We start from the raw sequence: 20,123 nt of genomic DNA on the forward strand, positions 1-20,123 counted from the left end.
GTGCCTCTCCACCTCAGTCAATCACCCTCGCGGACCATATTCAGGAAGGATCTCAAGACCTGGAACACTGTGCCTCTCAACCTCAACCAATCACCCTCGCTGACCATATTCAGGAAGGATCTCAAGACCTGGAACACTGTGCCTCTCCACCTCAACCAATCACCCTCGCTGACCATATTCAGGAAGGATCTCAAGACCTGGAACACTGTGCCTCTCCACCTCAGTCAATCACCCTCGTTTACCATATTCAGGAAAGAACTCAAGACCTGGAACACTGTGCCTCTCCACCTCAACCAATCACCCTCGCTGACCATATTCAGGAAGGATCTCAAGACCTGGAACACTGTGCCTCTCCACCTCAACCAATCACCCTCGCTGACCATATTCAGGAAGGATCTCAAGACCTGGAACACTGTGCCTCTCCACCTCAGTCAATCACCCTCGCGGACCATATTCAGGAAGGATCTCAAGACCTGGAACACTGTGCCTCTCCACCTCAGTCAATCACCCTCGCGGACCATATTCAGGAAGGATCTCAAGACCTGGAACACTGTGCCTCTCAACCTCAACCAATCACCCTCGCTGACCATATTCAGGAAGGATCTCAAGGCCTGGAACACTGTGCCTCTCCACCTCAGTCAATCACCCTCGTTTACCATATTCAGGAAAGAACTCAAGACCTGGAACACTGTGCCTCTCCACCTCAACCAATCACCCTCGCTGACCATATTCAGGAAGGATCTCAAGACCTGGAACACTGTGCCTCTCCACCTCAACCAATCACCCTCGCTGACCATATTCAGGAAGGATCTCAAGACCTGGAACACTGTGCCTCTCCACCTCAGTCAATCACCCTCGCGGACCATATTCAGGAAGGATCTCAAGACCTGGAACACTGTGCCTCTCCACCTCAGTCAATCACCCTCGCGGACCATATTCAGGAAGGATCTCAAGACCTGGAACACTGTGCCTCTCAACCTCAACCAATCACCCTCGCTGACCATATTCAGGAAGGATCTCAAGACCTGGAACACTGTGCCTCTCCACCTCAACCAATCACCCTCGCTGACCATATTCAGGAAGGATCTCAAGACCTGGAACACTGTGCCTCTCCACCTCAGTCAATCACCCTCGTTTACCATATTCAGGAAAGAACTCAAGACCTGGAACACTGTGCCTCTCCACCTCAACCAATCACCCTCGCTGACCATATTCAGGAAGGATCTCAAGACCTGGAACACTGTGCCTCTCCACCTCAACCAATCACCCTCGCTGACCATATTCAGGAAGGATCTCAAGACCTGGAACACTGTGCCTCTCCACCTCAGTCAATCACCCTCGCGGACCATATTCAGGAAGGATCTCAAGACCTGGAACACTGTGCCTCTCCACCTCAGTCAATCACCCTCGCGGACCATATTCAGGAAGGATCTCAAGACCTGGAACACTGTGCCTCTCAACCTCAACCAATCACCCTCGCTGACCATATTCAGGAAGGATCTCAAGGCCTGGAACACTGTGCCTCTCCACCTCAGTCAATCACCCTCGTTTACCATATTCAGGAAAGAACTCAAGACCTGGAACACTGTGCCTCTCCACCTCAACCAATCACCCTCGCTGACCATATTCAGGAAGGATCTCAAGACCTGGAACACTGTGCCTCTCCACCTCAACCAATCACCCTCGCTGACCATATTCAGGAAGGATCTCAAGACCTGGAACACTGTGCCTCTCCACCTCAGTCAATCACCCTCGCGGACCATATTCAGGAAGGATCTCAAGACCTGGAACACTGTGCCTCTCCACCTCAGTCAATCACCCTCGCGGACCATATTCAGGAAGGATCTCAAGACCTGGAACACTGTGCCTCTCAACCTCAACCAATCACCCTCGCTGACCATATTCAGGAAGGATCTCAAGGCCTGGAACACTGTGCCTCTCCACCTTAGTCAATCACCCTCGCTGGCCATATTCAGGAAGGATCTCAAGGCCTGAAACACTGTGCCTCTCCACCTCAGTGAATCTACCTCGCTGACCATATTCAGGAAGTATCTCAAGGCCTGGAATACTGTGCCTCTCCACCTCAGTCAATCACCCTCGCGGACCATATTCAGAAGGGATGTCAAGGCCTGGAACACTGTGCCTCTCAACCTCAGTCAATCGCCCTCGCTGGCCATATTCAGGAAGGATCTCAAGACCTGGAACACTGTGCCTCTCCACCTCAACCAATCACCCTCGCTGACCATATTCAGGAAGGATCTCAAGACCTGGAACACTGTGCCTCTCCACCTCAGTCAATCACCCTCGCGGACCATATTCAGGAAGGATCTCAAGACCTGGAACACTGTGCCTCTCCACCTCAGTCAATCACCCTCGCTGGCCATATTCAGGAAGGATCTCAAGGCCTGGAACACTGTGGCTCTCCACCTCAGTCAATCACCCTCGCTGACCATATTCAGGAAGGATCTCAAGACCTGGAACACTGTGCTTCTCCACCTCAGTCAATCACCCTCGCAGGCCATATTCAGGAAGGATCTCAAGACCTGGAACACTGTGCCTCTCCACCTCAGTCAATCACCCTCACTGGCCATATTCAGGAAGGATCTCAAGGCCTGGAACACTGAGCCTCTCCACCTCAGTCAATCACCGATGCTGACCATATTCAGGAAGGATCTCAAGACCTGGAACACTGTGCCTCTCCACCTCAGTCAATCACCCTCGCTGGCCATATTCAGGAAGGATCTCAAGGCCTGGAACACTGTGGCTCTCCACCTCAGTCAATCACCCTCGCTGACCATATTCAGGAAGGATCTCAAGACCTGGAACACTGTGCCTCTCCACCTCAGTCAATCACCCTCGCAGGCCATATTCAGGAAGGATCTCAAGACCTGGAACACTGTGCCTCTCCACCTCAGTCAATCACCGATGCTGACCATATTCAGGAAGGATCTCAAGGCCTGGAACACTGTGGCTCTCCACCTCAGTCAATCACCCTCGCTGACCATATTCAGGAAGGATCTCAAGACCTGGAACACTGTGCCTCTCCACCTCCGTCAATCACCCTCGCTGACCATATTCATGAGAGATCTCAAGGCCTGAAACACTGTGCCTCTCCACTTCAGTCAATCACCCTCGCTGACCATATTCATGAAGGATCTCAAGACCTGGAACACTGTGCCTCCACCTCAGTCAATCGCCCGCGCTGTCCATATTCAGGAAGGATCTCAAGGCCTGGAACACTGTGCCTCTCCACCTTAGTCAATCACCCTCGCTGGCCATATTCAGGAAGGATCTCAAGGCCTGAAACACTGTGCCTCTCCACCTCAGTGAATCTACCTCGCTGACCATATTCAGGAAGTATCTCAAGGCCTGGAATACTGTGCCTCTCCACCTCAGTCAATCACCCTCGCGGACCATATTCAGAAGGGATGTCAAGGCCTGGAACACTGTGCCTCTCAACCTCAGTCAATCGCCCTCGCTGGCCATATTCAGGAAGGATCTCAAGACCTGGAACACTGTGCCTCTCCACCTCAACCAATCACCCTCGCTGACCATATTCAGGAAGGATCTCAAGACATGGAACACTGTGCCTCTCCACCTCAACCAATCACCCTCGCTGACCATATTCAGGAAGGATCTCAAGACCTGGAACACTGTGCCTCTCCACCTCAGTCAATCACCCTCGCGGACCATATTCAGGAAGGATCTCAAGACCTGGAACACTGTGCCTCTCCACCTCAGTCAATCACCCTCGCTGGCCATATTCAGGAAGGATCTCAAGGCCTGGAACACTGTGGCTCTCCACCTCAGTCAATCACCCTCGCTGACCATATTCAGGAAGGATCTCAAGACCTGGAACACTGTGCTTCTCCACCTCAGTCAATCACCCTCGCAGGCCATATTCAGGAAGGATCTCAAGACCTGGAACACTGTGCCTCTCCACCTCAGTCAATCACCCTCACTGGCCATATTCAGGAAGGATCTCAAGGCCTGGAACACTGAGCCTCTCCACCTCAGTCAATCACCGATGCTGACCATATTCAGGAAGGATCTCAAGACCTGGAACACTGTGCCTCTCCACCTCAGTCAATCACCCTCGCTGGCCATATTCAGGAAGGATCTCAAGGCCTGGAACACTGTGGCTCTCCACCTCAGTCAATCACCCTCGCTGACCATATTCAGGAAGGATCTCAAGACCTGGAACACTGTGCCTCTCCACCTCAGTCAATCACCCTCGCAGGCCATATTCAGGAAGGATCTCAAGACCTGGAACACTGTGCCTCTCCACCTCAGTCAATCACCGATGCTGACCATATTCAGGAAGGATCTCAAGGCCTGGAACACTGTGGCTCTCCACCTCAGTCAATCACCCTCGCTGACCATATTCAGGAAGGATCTCAAGACCTGGAACACTGTGCCTCTCCACCTCCGTCAATCACCCTCGCTGACCATATTCATGAGAGATCTCAAGGCCTGAAACACTGTGCCTCTCCACTTCAGTCAATCACCCTCGCAGACCATATTCAGGAAGGATCTCAAGACCTGGAACACTGTGCCTCTCCACCTCCGTCAATCACCCTCGCTGACCATATTCATGAGAGATCTCAAGGCCTGAAACACTGTGCCTCTCCACTTCAGTCAATCACCCTCGCAGACCATATTCAGGAAGGATCTCAAGACCTGGAACACTGTGCCTCTCCACCTCAGTCAATCGCCCGCGCTGACCATATTCAGGAAGGATCTCAAGGCCTGGAACACTGTGCCTCTCCACCTCAGTCAATCACCCTCGCTGGCCATATTCAGGAGGGATCTCAGGGCCTGGAACACTGTGCCTCTCCACCTCAGTCAATCACCCTCGCTGGCCATATTCAGGAGGGATCTCAGGGCCTGGAACACTGTGCCTCTCCACCTCAGTCAATCACCCTCGCTGGCCATATTCAGGAAGGATCTCAAGGCCTGAAACACTGTGCCTCCCCCCCTCAGTCAATCGCCCCCGCTGGCCATATTCATGAAGGATCTCAAGACCTGGAACACTGTGGCTCTCAACCTCAGTCAATCACCCTCGCTGGCCATATTCAGGAGGGATCTCAGGGCCTGGAACACTGTGCCTCTCCACCTCAGTCAATCACCCTCGCTGGCCATATTCAGGAAGGATCTCAAGGCCTGAAACACTGTGCCTCCCCCCCTCAGTCAATCCCCCCCGCTGGCCATATTCATGAAGGATCTCAAGACCTGGAACACTGTGGCTCTCAACCTCAGTCAATCACCCTCGCTGGCCATATTCAGGAGGGATCTCAGGGCCTGGAACACTGTGCCTCTCCACCTCAGTCAATCACCCTCGCTGGCCATATTCAGGAAGGATCTCAAGGCCTGAAACACTGTGCCTCCCCCCCTCAGTCAATCCCCCCCGCTGGCCATATTCATGAAGGATCTCAAGACCTGGAACACTGTGGCTCTCAACCTCAGTCAATCACCCTCGCTGACCATATTCAGGAAGGATCTCAAGGCCTGGCTCTTTGATTGAACCTCCATGCCCAGATGGATCAGCAGCCCCCCCCCCCCCCCCCCCTCCTCAGCGCCTTGAGACCCTTACGGGTGAGTAGCCATGCTATATGAATTCCTGATTGAATCCACACAAACCAGTTCTCCTGAGCAGTAACTTTCAATCTTTAGTGCAGGTCGTTCCATGTTACAATGTGGGGTTTATATAATATTGAAGGAACCAAAGCTAAATGTGTTATTTAAATCAAATGCGTCTCTGCTTCCTACACATTGCCCATAATGTGCCTCATTTTAGGGTGTGTTGGTTCCTGCAGACACACAAAGATGCTGATGCGTCTGGAAGAGAGGCTGTGACCTGTCAATCACTGGTTCAGACTCAATGACGTGTCACGGCTGCTTGTTGCACAATAGACTTTGCTCCATCCTCATTGGCTGCTCAAAGCCACTGGACTGAAGCAAACCATGCCTTTTGCCAATGCCAGGTACCACACCTTCACTCTTCTCAGACAACACGGAGCCTCGGACAGGTCTACATGGCTACAGGCAGTGACAGTGAAATGCTGGCCCTGGTGGCCCCTGCCTGCCATCTTCAAGTCCTGGCAGGACTCAGCAGAACCTCTGGTGGTCCCTGACGGGAACCAGCCCCGATCGGGAGGTCTCTGGAGTGGAGCTTCGAGGCCACTTATGAATATGAAACAGATATTATGATCAGTCGGAGTAGAAAGACGAGTCTGAAACACGTCCTGCATGGGCCACTAAGTAAACAGGAGACAGCCCGGCGTGAACCCCCGGGTGGCCGACCTTGGAAGTGGAAAAGTAGGGTAAAGTTCCAGCCTTACCTCCACATCCTGTGACTCTGGGAACTCTGATAAACTTACATCCTTAAATAAATGTGCAATGTAATCTGGCCCTGTTGGAACACGCAGCAATGCCGTTGGGCCAGGAGTGCCCTACATAAAACTGAAAAAAGAATCTAAAAATACACATTTAGCATTAATTCGCTCTCAAATACTTAGTTGAAGGAACCACAAATTCTTCCAATAATTCTCTCTCATTCACTCAGATGAAATGACTCAAAACTCCTCCATTAGGTATGTTTTAAATGTTGTCAAGGTTTGTAGAACACTCTTGGAAATGCACAATATTAACTTGGGGTGGGGGCGTCATTCTTCAAAATGTCTATTATCATTTTAAAAGTACCTTCTGCCTAGTTCCTGGCCTTCAGCAACTTTCAGACATTAATTAAATTGTCAAGAGAAGTCCAGTGATTGATCGTCTTTTTGGAAAAAGACGGAGGTTTGTCTAGTGGAACCCTCCAGTTATGAGCTCACTGTTCTTTGTTGGGATTTAAACTTATAAACGTCACGTAACAATAGGGGCCTCTGACAGAAGCAGAAATACACGGGCCTGTTTCCATTATATGCGCTTTGTGATCTGTAGGGTACACGTGCTTTGCAGCAGGCACATTAACCCTCTGCGCTACCTTATGACAACGTTAAACAAAACACCGATCTCTGCAGCAGACCCATCAATCACCAAAGTTATCTGGACACTTTTATTGTTGCCGTAATTTTGCTGTACTTGCAAACACACATACCCATTCGACCCCACCCCAAAAGTCAGCGCCTGGTGCGGAGGCTCCAACCGCACCGCCCTAGTGCTGGCCCTGCTACAATCACCGTGGCCTGAGAAGTGCAAGTGTCCGAGGGTCACACAAGACCCGAGCTCTGGGAGTAAGACAAGTGTCCGAGGGTCACACAAGACCCCGAGCTCCTGAAGTAAGACAAGTGTCCGAGGGTCACACAAGACCCCGAGCTCCTGGGGTAAGACAAGTGTCCGAGGGTCACACAAGACCCCGAGCTCCAGGAGTGAGACAAGTGTCCGAGGGTCACACAAGACCCCGAGCTCCTGGAGTAAGACAAGTGTCCGAGGGTCACACAAGACCCCGAGCTCCTGGGGTAAGACAAGTGTCTGAGGGTCACACAAGACCCCGAGCTCCAGGAGTGAGACAAGTGTCCGAGGGTCACACAAGACCCCGAGCTCCTGGAGTAAGACAAGTGTCCGAGGGTCACACAAGACCCCGAGCTCCTGGGGTAAGACAAGTGTCCGAGGGTCACACAAGACCCCGAGCTCCAGGAGTGAGACAAGTGTCCGAGGGTCACACAAGACCCCGAGCTCCTGGAGTAAGACAAGTGTCCGAGGGTCACACAAGACCCCGAGCTCCTGGGGTAAGACAAGTGTCTGAGGGTCACACAAGACCCCGAGCTCCAGGAGTGAGACAAGTGTCCGAGGGTCACACAAGACCCCGAGCTCCTGGAGTAAGACAAGTGTCCGAGGGTCACACAAGACCCCGAGCTCCTGGAGTAAGACAAGTGTCCGAGGGTCACACAAGACCTGAGCTCCTGAAGTAAGATAAGTGTCCGAGGGTCACACAAGACCCCGAGCTCTGGGAGTAAGACAAGTGTCCGAGGGTCACACAAGACCCCGAGCTCCTGGAGTAAGACAAGTGTCCGAGGGTCACACAAGACCCCGAGCTCCTGGGGTAAGACAATTGTCTGAGGGTCACACAAGACCCCGAGCTCCAGGAGTGAGACAAGTGTCCGAGGGTCACACAAGACCCCGAGCTCCTGGAGTAAGACAAGTGTCCGAGGGTCACACAAGACCCCGAGCTCCTGGGGTAAGACAAGTGTCTGAGGGTCACACAAGACCCCGAGGTCCAGGAGTGAGACAAGTGTCCGAGGGTCACACAAGACCCCGAGCTCCTGGAGTAAGACAAGTGTCCGAGGGTCACACAAGACCCCGAGCTCCTGGGGTAAGACAAGTGTCTGAGGGTCACACAAGACCCCGAGCTCCTGGAGTAAGACAAGTGTCCGAGGGTCACACAAGACCCCGAGCTCCTGGAGTAAGACAAGTGTCCGAGGGTCACACAAGACCTGAGCTCCTGAAGTAAGATAAGTGTCCGAGGGTCACACAAGACCCCGAGCTCTGGGAGTAAGACAAGTGTCCGAGGGTCACACAAGACCCCGAGCTCCTGGAGTAAGACAAGTGTCCGAGGGTCACACAAGACCCCGAGCTCCTGGGGTAAGACAATTGTCTGAGGGTCACACAAGACCCCGAGCTCCAGGAGTGAGACAAGTGTCCGAGGGTCACACAAGACCCCGAGCTCCTGGAGTAAGACAAGTGTCCGAGGGTCACACAAGACCCCGAGCTCCTGGGGTAAGACAAGTGTCTGAGGGTCACACAAGACCCCGAGCTCCTGGAGTAAGACAAGTGTCCGAGGGTCACACAAGACCCCGAGCTCCTGGGGTAAGACAAGTGTCTGAGGGTCACACAAGACCCCGAGCTCCAGGAGTGAGACAAGTGTCCGAGGGTCACACAAGACCCCGAGCTCCTGGAGTAAGACAAGTGTCCGAGGGTCACACAAGACCCCGAGCTCCTGGGGTAAGACAAGTGTCTGAGGGTCACACAAGACCCCGAGCTCCAGGAGTGAGACAAGTGTCCGAGGGTCACACAAGACCCCGAGCTCCTGGAGTAAGACAAGTGTCCGAGGGTCACACAAGACCCCGAGCTCCTGGAGTAAGACAAGTGTCTGAGGGTCACACAAGACCCCGAGCTCCAGGAGTGAGACAAGTGTCCGAGGGTCACACAAGACCCCGAGCTCCTGGGGTAAGACAAGTGTCCGAGGGTCACGCAAGACCCCAAACTCCAGGAGTGAGAAAAGTGTCCGAGGATCACACAAGACCCCGAGCTCCAGGAGTGAGACAAGTGTCCGAGGGTCACAATAGACCCCGAGCTCCTGGAGTAAGACAAGTGTTCGAGGGTCACACAAGACCCCGAGCTCCTGGAGTGAGACAAGTTTCAGAGGATCACACATGACCCAGAGCTCCTGGAGTGAGACAAGTGTTGGAGGGTCACACAAGACCCCGAGCTCCTGGAGTGAGACAAGTGTCCAAGCGTCACGCAGGACCCCGAGCTCCAGGAGTGAGACAAGTGTCCGAAGGTTACACAAAAACCTGAGCTCCTGGAGTAAGACAAGTGTCCGAGGATTACACAAGACCTCGAGCTCCTGGAGTAAGACAAGTGTCCGGGGGTCACACACAAGACCCCGAGCTCCTGGAGTAAGACAAGTGTCCAAGCGTCACGCAGGACCCCGAGCTCCAGGAGTGAGACAAGTGTCTGAGGGTCACACAAGCACCGAGCTCTTGGAGTAAGACAAGTGTCCGAGGGTCACACAAGACCCTGAGCTCCTGGAGTAAGACAAGTGTCCAAGCGTCACGCAGGACCCCGAGCTCCAGGAGTGAGACAAGTGTCTGAGGGTCACACAAGCACCGAGCTCTTGGAGTAAGACAAGTGTCCGAGGGTCACACAAGCACCGAGCTCCTGGAGTAAGACAAGTGTCCGGGGGTCACACACAAGACCCCGAGCTCCTGGAGTAAGACAAGTGTCCGAGTGTCACACAAGACCCCGAGCTCCTGGAGTGAGACAAGTGTCCGAGGATCACACACAAGACCCCAAGCTCCTGGAGTAAAACAAGTGTCCGAGGGTCACACAAGACCCCGGGCTCCTGGAGTAAGACAAGTGTCCGAGGGTCACACAAGACCCAGAGCTCCAGGAGTAAGACAAGTGTCCGAGGGTCACACAAGACCCCGAACTCCTGGAGTAAGACAAGTGTCCGAGGGTCACACAAGACCCTGAGCTCCTGGAGTAAGACAAGTGTCCAAGTGTCCGAGGGTCACACAAGACCCTGAGCTCCTGGAGTGAGACAAGTGTCCGAAGGTCACACAAGACCCTGAGCTCCAGGACTAAGACAAGTGTCCGAGGGTCGCACAAGATCCTGAGCTCCTGGAGTAAGACAAGTGTCCAAGTGTCCGAGGGTCACACAAGACCCTGAGCTCCTGGAGTGAGACAAGTGTCCGAAGGTCACACAAGACCGAGCTCCTGGATTAAGACAAGTGTCCGAGGGTCACACAAGACCCCGCGCTCCTGGAGTAAGACAAGTGTTCGAGGGTCACACAAGACCCCAAGCTCCTGGAGTGAGACAATTGTCCAAGGGTCACACACAAGACCCCGAGCTCCTGGAGTAAGACAAGTGTCCGAGCGTCACACTAGACCCCGAGCTCCTGTTGTAAGGCAAGTGTCCAAGGGCCACGCAAGACCCCGAGCTCCTGGAGTAAGACAAGTGTCCGAGGGTCACACAAGACCCCGAGCTCTTGGAGTGAGACAAGTGTCCAAGGGTCACACAAGACCCCGAGCTCCTGGAGTAAAACAAGTGTCCGAGGGTCACACAAGACCCCGGGCTCCTGGAGTAAGACAAGTGTCCGAGGGTCACACAAGACCCCAAGCTCCTGGAGTGAGACAAGTATCCGAGGGTCACACACAAGACCCCAAGCTCCTGGAGTAAAACAAGTGTCCGAGGGTCACACAAGACCCCGGGATCCTGGAGTAAGACAAGTGTCCGAGGGTCACACAAGACCCCGAGCTCCAGGAGTAAGACAAGTGTCCGAGGGTCTCACAAGACCCTGAGCTCCATTAGTAAGACAAGTGTCCGAGGGTCGCACAAGACCCTGAGCTCCTGGAGTAAGACAAGTGTCCAAGTGTCACACAAGACCCCGAGCTCCAGGAGTAAGACAAGTGTCCGAGGGTCTCACAAGACCCTGAGCTCCATTAGTAAGACAAGTGTCCGAGGGTCACACAAGACCCTGAGCTCCTGGAGTGAGACAAGTGTCCGAAGGTCACACAAGACCCTAGCTCCTGGACTAACACAAGTGTCCGAGGGTCACACAAGACCCCGCGCTCCTGGAGTAAGACAAGTGTCCGAGGGTCACACAAGACCCCGAGCTCCTGGAGTGAGACAATTGTCCAAGGGTCACACACAAGACCCTGAGCTCCTGAAATAAGACAAGTGTCCGAGGGTCACACAAACCCCAAGCTCCTGGAGTAAGACAAGTGTCCGAGGGTCACACAAGACCCCGAGCTCCTGGAGTAAGACAAGTGTCCGAGCATCACACTAGACCCAAAGCTCCTGTTGTAAGGCAAGTGTCCAAGGGCAACGCAAGACCCCGAGCTCCTGGAGTAAGACAAGTGTCCGAGGGTCACACAAGACCCCGAGCTCCTGGAGTAAGACAAGTGTCCGAGGGTCACACAAGACCCCGAGCTCCTGGAGTAAGACAAGTGTGTGCAGGTGGCCGTGACAAGACAGGTGTAACCGACCTTACCGTGCACTCTGAGCTGTGCTGTGGCCTCCTGTATCCTACCCATCTCCCGGGCTCACAATCACCACTGACTGAGAAGTGCAAGTCTCGAGGGTCACACAAGACCCCGAGCTCCGGGAGTAAGACAAGTGTACGAGGGTCACACAAGAACCCGAGCTCCTGGAGTGAGACAAGTGCCCGAGGGTCACACAAGACCCCGAGATCCTGCAGTGAGACAAGTGCCCGAGGGTCACACAAGACCCCGAGCTCCTGGAGTGAGACAAGTGTCCGAGGGTCACACAAGACCCCGAGCTCATTGAGTAAGACAACTGTTCGCAGGTGGCAGTGACAGGACAGGTGTGACCAACCTTACCGTGCACTCTGAGCTGTGCTGTGGCCTCCTGCCCCCTCCCCGGGTTCATGTACATTTGCACAGTGTAGTTTCCGGTGTAATTCGTCTGCACATCTGTGATCCGCAGAGACCCGTCCAGGAGCAGTGCCTCTCGGCCGGTGGATTCAAAGCCATAGAAAGGAGGATCGCTGCCAAAGAGACTGAGGATGACGTTATCTCTGTGTGTCCTTCCGCCTCTGAACCAGATAACACCTTCTAAACGCCCCTCGTACCGCACAGACAGGGTGACGTTGTCTCCCACCGCCACGGTCACCACATCTGGAGTGATTGACAGCTGCGCTGCTGTGCACTGGAACAATGACGTCACCCAGACTGACGTCACCCAGGCTGAAAGAAAACACAGAAGAGAAACAACATTAGAGGCGCTGCGGCTGAACCCCAAAAACAACAGACACCAGTGGGTGCGAAGAGACAAAGGCGACTGTAACTAGACTAATGGATTACACAAAAGCATCACAATATCAGCACAGAGCTACACCTTCTACACTTGAAGTCCTATACAAATTATTTTAAATAAATACGCAATTATTCAACTAATTCGAGAAAAAGTACCTGACAAAATATACATAATTGTTCCCCAGTTAATTTCATAATCCTATGCCAGGGTTACCGTATAATACAAAATATTTTTTAAAAAAAGTTTAATCAAGCTCCCGAAAACTCAGCCTATGTCCTGCTCTCACAGAGATTGTGGTTTAAACAAGGGTCTTGTTTCTTCACCCTACTCTTTGTTAACTCAGTAACCTTGACCAGTCTCCCATCAGCCCACACGCGGCTCTTTCTCCACAAACCTTGGCAGCATCACTGACCCGAGACCCCTAATGTCCATTACAAAGGCTTCAGGATTTTAACCCGATCAACCTTTGCTTCTGGACAGACACAAGGGGTGACTCTCGAGTCAGCTGTAGGGTCACAGAGGTGGCCACACCTACTATGAAAGACGCGTCACTCCCGCCACCAGCCCTGATGGCAGATATTGGCAATAACAGGGGTCTGCATCTCATCAATTCCCGCCTCGAAGCCGCCTCACTGGACTGTATCAATAAATCTGTGGGTTTGGAGATCTGAGGGTCTCTGGAACAGAGTGAGCTGCCTGTAGGTTCTTACCACATGTTGATTCAACATGCACAAAATAATGATATACTTCAATTGATTTCTTTAGTCACCATTAGATTCAATCCACTATGGTTAATATTGAACAGAACATGATAGATATAATAGCCCAAATTATCGATTGGTACAGGAAAACACACATAAAACCAATACGTCTCACCAAAGTCCAAGAGACTTTCTTATTTAATATATTTTTTGAAAAAAGCAAATATAAAATACAAATATTTACAAATGGGGTTTCACTATCGGTTTGTGTGCACAGAAAAGAGTGAAAGTAAGTGCTCGTGTGAATAATCAAGAAGATCTGAGAAAGAAAATAGGATTATTGATATGAAAAAACAAGTGAGCCTGCCCTAACTCAATAGCTCGCAAAAAATGTAACTCTTTCTTGCTGGCACGTGGTTGGATAGTCCTCCGTATTCCTTGATTTGCACAAGAGACAAAGGGAAAGGGAGGGGGGAGGGGGGCAGGAACATGTAGGTGCAGGCTCCAAGGAGATCGAATCCGTCATGGGGCACTGTTGAATAACGAAGCGGGGAGCATTTGTGGTAGCAGCTTACCAAGGCGTGCACACGTGCTCTTCGCTCTACATAAAGTCGACAATACTGTTATACAATTGAAATATTACCTCCTTGGTTACTGATACTATTCACCCAAAGGCCCGTGACGTGTGTCTACAACTTTATCCTGATATCGGAATCTTGATATTGGCATCTTTACTACTTTATTGGTCAGCTTTCTTGTCTACGTCATTGCGTCGCTTCAAGATCTACCAACATCTTTGCCCTGACGAAGCTCCCAAGGTTGGGGAGCGAAACGCGTTAGCTGTCCTAAAAATGAAAAAATAAAGGAAAATATATTTTTTGATACAACGTGGTCCTGTTTTACTTCACGCTTGGTGCTGCCTCCATTCTTTCTCTAAAGGCTCCAAGGAGAATTGTCGACGTTTCGACCCAAAACAGAAAACTGGGTAACTGGATTCCTCAGGGGCGGGTCTTCATCAGGACGGGGCAAAGGAGGGGGGGGATGGTTTGTCAATGTGCACGCAGGTAAAGTAACCCCAATGTCAGTGGGCACCCTTCAATGGTGTGCCTCTCGTGCAACGTTAATCTGCACCCATAAGGTTTATCACCGTGCTGAGGTTAGCACCACGAGACGTCCCTTGATAGCGTTCCAGCCGTAGATAAAGTTTTTACTCTAATCAATTTCAGGACCGCGAAACATCAGTTCTCTTTCGTTTACACGCAGTCAATGGCTCCGTACTGCCTCAATTGAGGCAGTACTGAGCCATTGACAAACCATTGACAAACCATTCCCCCCCCCCCTCCTTTGCCCTATCCTGATGAAGACCTGCCCCTGAGGAATCCAGTTACCCAGTTTTCTATTTTGGGTTGAAACGTCGACAATTCTCCTTGGAGCCTGCACCTACATGTTCCTGCCCCCCTCCCCCTCCCTTTCCCTTTGTCTCTTGTGGAAATCAAGGAATACGGAGGACTATCCAACCACGTGCCAGCAAGAAAGAGTTACATTTTTTGCGAGCTATTGAGATAGGGCAGGCTCACTTGTTTTTTCATATCAATAATCCTATTTTCTTTCACAGATCTTCTTGATCATTTCCACGAGCACTTACTTTCACTCTTTTCTGTGCACACTAACCAATAGTGAAACCCCATTTGTAAATATTTGTATTTTATATTTGCTTTTTTCAAAAAATATATTAAATAAGAAAGTCTCTTGGACTTTGGTGAGACGTATTGGTTTTATGTGTGTTTTCCTGTACCAATTGATAATTTGGGCTATTATATCTATCATGTTCTGTTCTATATTAACCATTATGGATGGAATCTAATGGTGACTAAAGAAATCAATTGAAGTATATCATTATTTTGTGCATGTCGAATCAATGTCTAGGACCAACTGTTGACTATAATACTTGATACCCAGGTCCTTTGACTATAATTGGGTTACCCCCTTTTTTATAATAACCTCACCACATGTTGGGCACATTTACTAAACTTTCACGCCCTGCAGCGCCACAAGCAACGCTTCTGCGCTGCGTGAGAGGGAGGGAGCAGAAATACGCACTATTTACAAAGATATGGATCATTCCAGCTCTCTCCTTGCACTGGTGCACAGTGTGCTCCCTAGCGCCAACGCAGGCACCCTTGCACAATACCTTCCTGCACATAAATAATCATTTGAGACCTCGTCCTCTGTCTGTGTGCGCTGCAGAGCGCGGCTCAAGTGGAAACAGAAAACAACGAGGAGAAATAAACACATTTGTCCTCGTTACGGTCATTTTCACACATTCCCAGGTTTGCTCATCATTGTAAATCTGGGAATGTACCACCATCCATGGGTGGACGCAGGGCAACGCTCTACCATGAAATGCCTCCCAAGTGGAAATGTATTATAACTCAGCGCATGTAATTCCATTGCATTACATTTCTTTACAAAGCTGTGTGATGGCACAAATCGCCCCTTGAGCGGCTTTGCAAATCTTACTGTTGACTTTACGTTGTCCTTGTGTCACCTTTCGTGACCATCCAAGCTTAGTTACTTAAGGAGAGCTGAGGAGGATCGAACAGCCACTCATCTCTCGGCCCACCCACAGCTTGTACATCCCATTGGTGGAGGGACATGCATGTCACGCAGGCTGCTTGCCCATTGGACGAGAACAATGTCTATCCTATAGTGGGTTCAACCCCTTTTGATGAACGTGGTTCTGAGGCTAGCTTGAGTTAGCCTGACATTATCCTGTCAAAAGCAGAGAGTTGTTTATCATTAAATGTTATTGATCCGTGGATTCTCATTGGTTGTAGAGTTCATTCCAAATACTTTTAATCTCTTCCTGTGAGAATCGCAGCAGAAACATCCGAAAGAAGGAAGGACGCCCACTGCTCGCTGGAGCTTTGAATGTGAAAAGGAAGTGAATTCTGTAATTTAGGACCTTGCGATGAAAAGAGCATCACACAAGAGGAGGAGAAGGAAGGATGGTTCTCAGCAGCACAACTGAAGATGAGGGAGATGGCAATACACACTTTCAAGACACAAAGGTGAGGAGTACAAACCACACAAGAGACCAAGGGAGGTTCTCCACTCCCACCAGGCCCCTTACACGTCTGAGAGATCATAGCAAGGCTCGACTCACATTCAGGAATACCTTCAAAAGTAAGAATTCTGAAGGTTGGGCAAGAGATAGGGGGGCGCCTGGGAGATCAATCAATCAATCAATTGATCATCAGTAGATTTGTAAAGCGCTTCTTGTCCCCAATGAGGGTATCCAGGCGGAGATCACCGAAGAGGAATGAGGGAGGCTATCAAGGACCGATAGACAGAGAAACCAAAGGCAGAGGGTTTATCTGATGAATCTTATAAAATATGTGGTGAAGTTATGGCCTGAGTGCTGGCTAAGAGTTTCAAGAATCTGTTGACTATGGGAAAGAGTGTGAGTTCTATAGGGCAGTTATGGTGCAGAGAAAGAATATTGTGGAAGAAATATCGAACTGCACAAATATTGTGGTAATAATATTGTGGTAAAAATATCGTGGGTCAGGAATATTGACAGAAAAATCCTCGTGGTCAAGAATATCGATTTTAGGTAAGTAATATCGATTTACATTTTATTTATTTATTTTAAGAGTTTTATATAGCGCTGGCTAGACCCGGAGGTATCAGAGCGCTTTACATGAAGTTCCACAAAATTACATCAGTTACAATTTACATCAGTTGCTAGACAAACATTACAAGAGCATGGAAGACAAGATAAGTGAAAGTGTAGAGGGGAATGGGATAAGGGTAAAGGGCTAGGAGGGAGATATGGCGGAGAGACAAAGGAAAGTCTGCACAAAGTCCAGCTGGGTAAGTGACGGTCGGGGGGGAAGTCCCAGAACCCATCTCTTCTATAGCAATCAGGTAGCTCCACCGAGCATTGGCCAAATAGCTAGGTCTCAATGGGAAAACATTTAAAGAAAATAGAGGACAAAATAAATGGAGCATAGAGGGGTACTGGTGTAGAGTAAAGGAGTAGGAGGGAGCATATGACAAAGAGACGCAGGAAAATCTGCCCAATGTCCAGTTGGGTAGATGACGGCCGAGGAAGAAAGTTCACAGTCCATCTCCTCTTTAGCTACCAGGTAGCTCCACCGGGCGTCGGACAGAAAACTAGGTCTCCACGGTCACAAGTAACAGACAAACATTTAAGGAGCATAGAAGACTAGGAAATGGAGTGAGGGAAGGGTAAGGGGTAGGGTAAAAAGGGGTAGGAGGGAGATACGACAGAGAGATGAAGGGAAAGTCTGCCCAAGGTCCAGCGGGTAGGTGAGGGCACAAATATCATGGTAAAAATTTTGTGGGTCAGGAATATCAACAGAAAAATCCTTGTGGTCAAGAATATCGATTTTAGGTAAGTAATATCGATTAAAAAAAATATAAAAGTGTTTGAAATCGTTTGTAAAAATATAGGAGGTCATTACGATGGCGGAAGGCCCGCTACAGCCAGCCGTGCGGTGGCGGGCCCTGCCTGCCAGATTAGGATGGTGGGGGGAATCCTCAGTGCAGCGTGGTGGTCGCAAAGACCACCCACCACTGTTCCACAAGGCGGTCCTTTTCTGGAGAGGGCTCTGTCCACACATCAGTCTCCCTGATCTTCACCTTTCTCCCAGTTCATCTCCTTGTGGATCAAGGTCTCATGAAGGTCATGCAGAGAGATGAAGGTCTCTCAGATACCAGGGCACAGGGCCCCGGATGGAGGTCATGGACAGTAAACAACTCTCACCCTGGAGATTAGGAGGCATTAGATCACCTTATAACAATGGTTCACGAGTAGTTCACAATTAGGAACAATAGTGCACATCTTGTAACAGTAGTGCACTAACTGTAGGAACACTCACCCTGTGTTAGTCCGTCCCCTCTTTAATTCCCAACCTATGTGCTTGGAAGACTTCTCAAGGTCTTTTAAGTGCATTATACAAAAAATGGAAGAACATATTAAAGACCAATTCAGAAACACGCCTGCCTCTTTTATCTCCCTGCTTACGTCAAGCTTACGTCATTCATGGAAGACATGGCTTTCCACAATCTAAGATTTTGAAGCCACAAACATAGCAAATAGTAATGATGTGAGGTCAGTGTCCTCTGTCTCTAAATGACACAATGTGTGACCCTGGGAATCTCCTGTGTGCAGAAACTACAGGCACCGGTCATAGAGTCTCACTGTGAGTTGCCTCACCTGTGTGGATCCAGCCCCAGCCGCCATGAACTCGTCCACTCGGCCTCCAGCTCTTCAGTGAAATCACCATTGTGCGTCAAACACCACGAGCTGAGCTCACACTTGAGCTGGAAGAAGACTTGAGTGTGCAGAACCCGCCCTGGGTCCTCACTCCCCTGTCTGCAGCGATAGAACTGCTGAACCTTTCACAATCCGATCCTTTCACAATCCTGGGTGCAGTGAGAGTGTCCCTCGCACCCTGTGTACTTTCTTTTCTGCAGAGACAGGACTCCTGAGCCTTCCACAATCTGATCCTTTCCTGTGTGCAGTGAGAGTGCCTGCTCTTGCCCTGTCTCCAGACAGTCTCCTCCAGCCCTCTGCTGCAGGGATGCCTCCTCCCCTCTCACCAGCTGTGGACACCCAGGGTCTGGGGTCAGAGTTGGTCACTCTTCTGCAGAAAACTTCTCTTCTGCTTGGGTTTATTTTACCACCATAGTCAGTTCCTTTTCTCTAGCAGGAAACGGTTCCCACGCCTTTGGTTATATTTTTAACTTTGCAAGCCTGCTATCTCAGAAAGGACATGGAGACCCTGTATCCTAGAACCAGAAAGATTTTGCATCGAGTTTGCATCGCTCATCTAACACAGACCTGAAGCAAAATCCAGCTTGGTCTTCACAAACCAATTCAAATGGTGATTTGTTTTGGTTTGTAACCAAAAGTAATTCCGGCCAATACTCTGCCTTGCTTTACTCTAATTTAGGGAAGCTTAGACCGAATGGTCCATGGCCATTCGTGTGCATCCACCCATGCATTGTGTCGCAGGCTCATAAACTTGTAGAGATGTAGTTGGCATAATTTTGGGCCTCGCTTCGATGTGTTTGTGGCCCATGGATTTCTGCTGGGTCATACTAAAATGCCCAGGAGACACACCATATGTCCACGCAAACCCTCTGTGACAGGATCCTCATCCGGAATGTCCTGGGGATGCTCTTGGTCGTAAATGACACCTGATGCATTATTACTTGGTGCTGGGGGGGGTGGACATCGCATTCCTCCAGGAAACTCTTTCGCAGGGAGATACTCACATGGATCTGTGCGGGGGTCCACTTCCTCTGCCCGTCCTAGCTCAGTGACCATGAAGGGCCATGCGTACTGCTGGCTGGCACCCTTGCAGAGACCTTTCGAGCTGGGCAGCATCTATGCCCCCCAATATCAATCAGACCGCATTCCTGGAATCCTTGGCACCGCACTTAAGTATATCCTTGCCAGCTTCTAGGATACTGGGATGTGATTTCAATTGTGTGGCATGTATATCATTAAACAGATCATCCCTCCACTAATTGACTGCCCCATCTGGAAACAGCCGCCCCCACCTTCCATGAATGGTTGGTGGTTCCACCATGGCCTGAAGCTGGTGCATTTGTTTTACTCGCCAGTGCATGCCTTCTATGTGCAACTGGATGGGATCTCAGCATCTCCAGCAGTCACAGACCAGGCTACGCAGTCAGAATATCTGGGCCGTAATTATATATAACCCGCTCATGTTGTGCTTGCACTGGGGAGATGGCAGACCCCGATCTCTACATGGCAACTCTGACCGGAATTCCTGTCTGTCGCAGTATTCCATGGCTCCCTATGGGAACTGTTTAGTAAATATTTCCCTCATATTCAGGGCTCAGTGCTGATAGCAGTGTTC

At 50.5% G+C, this 20,123-nt stretch overlaps 1 protein-coding gene across 4 annotated transcripts in view; it reads right to left on the minus strand.

Moving 5' to 3' along the window:
* LOC147706611 (uncharacterized) overlaps nucleotides 1–18,882 on the minus strand; it is an 89,363-nt gene extending 70,481 nt beyond the window's left edge. The window contains exons 1-2 of one of the 4 annotated variants that reach the window (XM_086933097.1): nucleotides 18,449–18,882; nucleotides 12,067–12,432 (exon numbers count right to left, since the gene is read on the minus strand). In XM_086933097.1, coding sequence (XP_086789223.1) covers nucleotides 12,067–12,432; nucleotides 18,449–18,518 — 436 coding nt within the window. In that variant the 5' untranslated portion in view covers nucleotides 18,519–18,882. The remainder of the gene's footprint in view (nucleotides 1–12,066; nucleotides 12,433–18,448) is intronic. The other 3 variants (XM_086933099.1, XM_086933098.1, XM_086933100.1) reach the window with 3 other exon arrangements.
* Between the last annotated feature and the right edge of the window lie 1,241 nt (nucleotides 18,883–20,123).

This window comes from Lissotriton vulgaris, chromosome 7 (assembly GCF_964263255.1).
Source record: "Lissotriton vulgaris chromosome 7, aLisVul1.2, whole genome shotgun sequence".
Classification (NCBI taxonomy): domain Eukaryota; kingdom Metazoa; phylum Chordata; class Amphibia; order Caudata; family Salamandridae; genus Lissotriton; species Lissotriton vulgaris.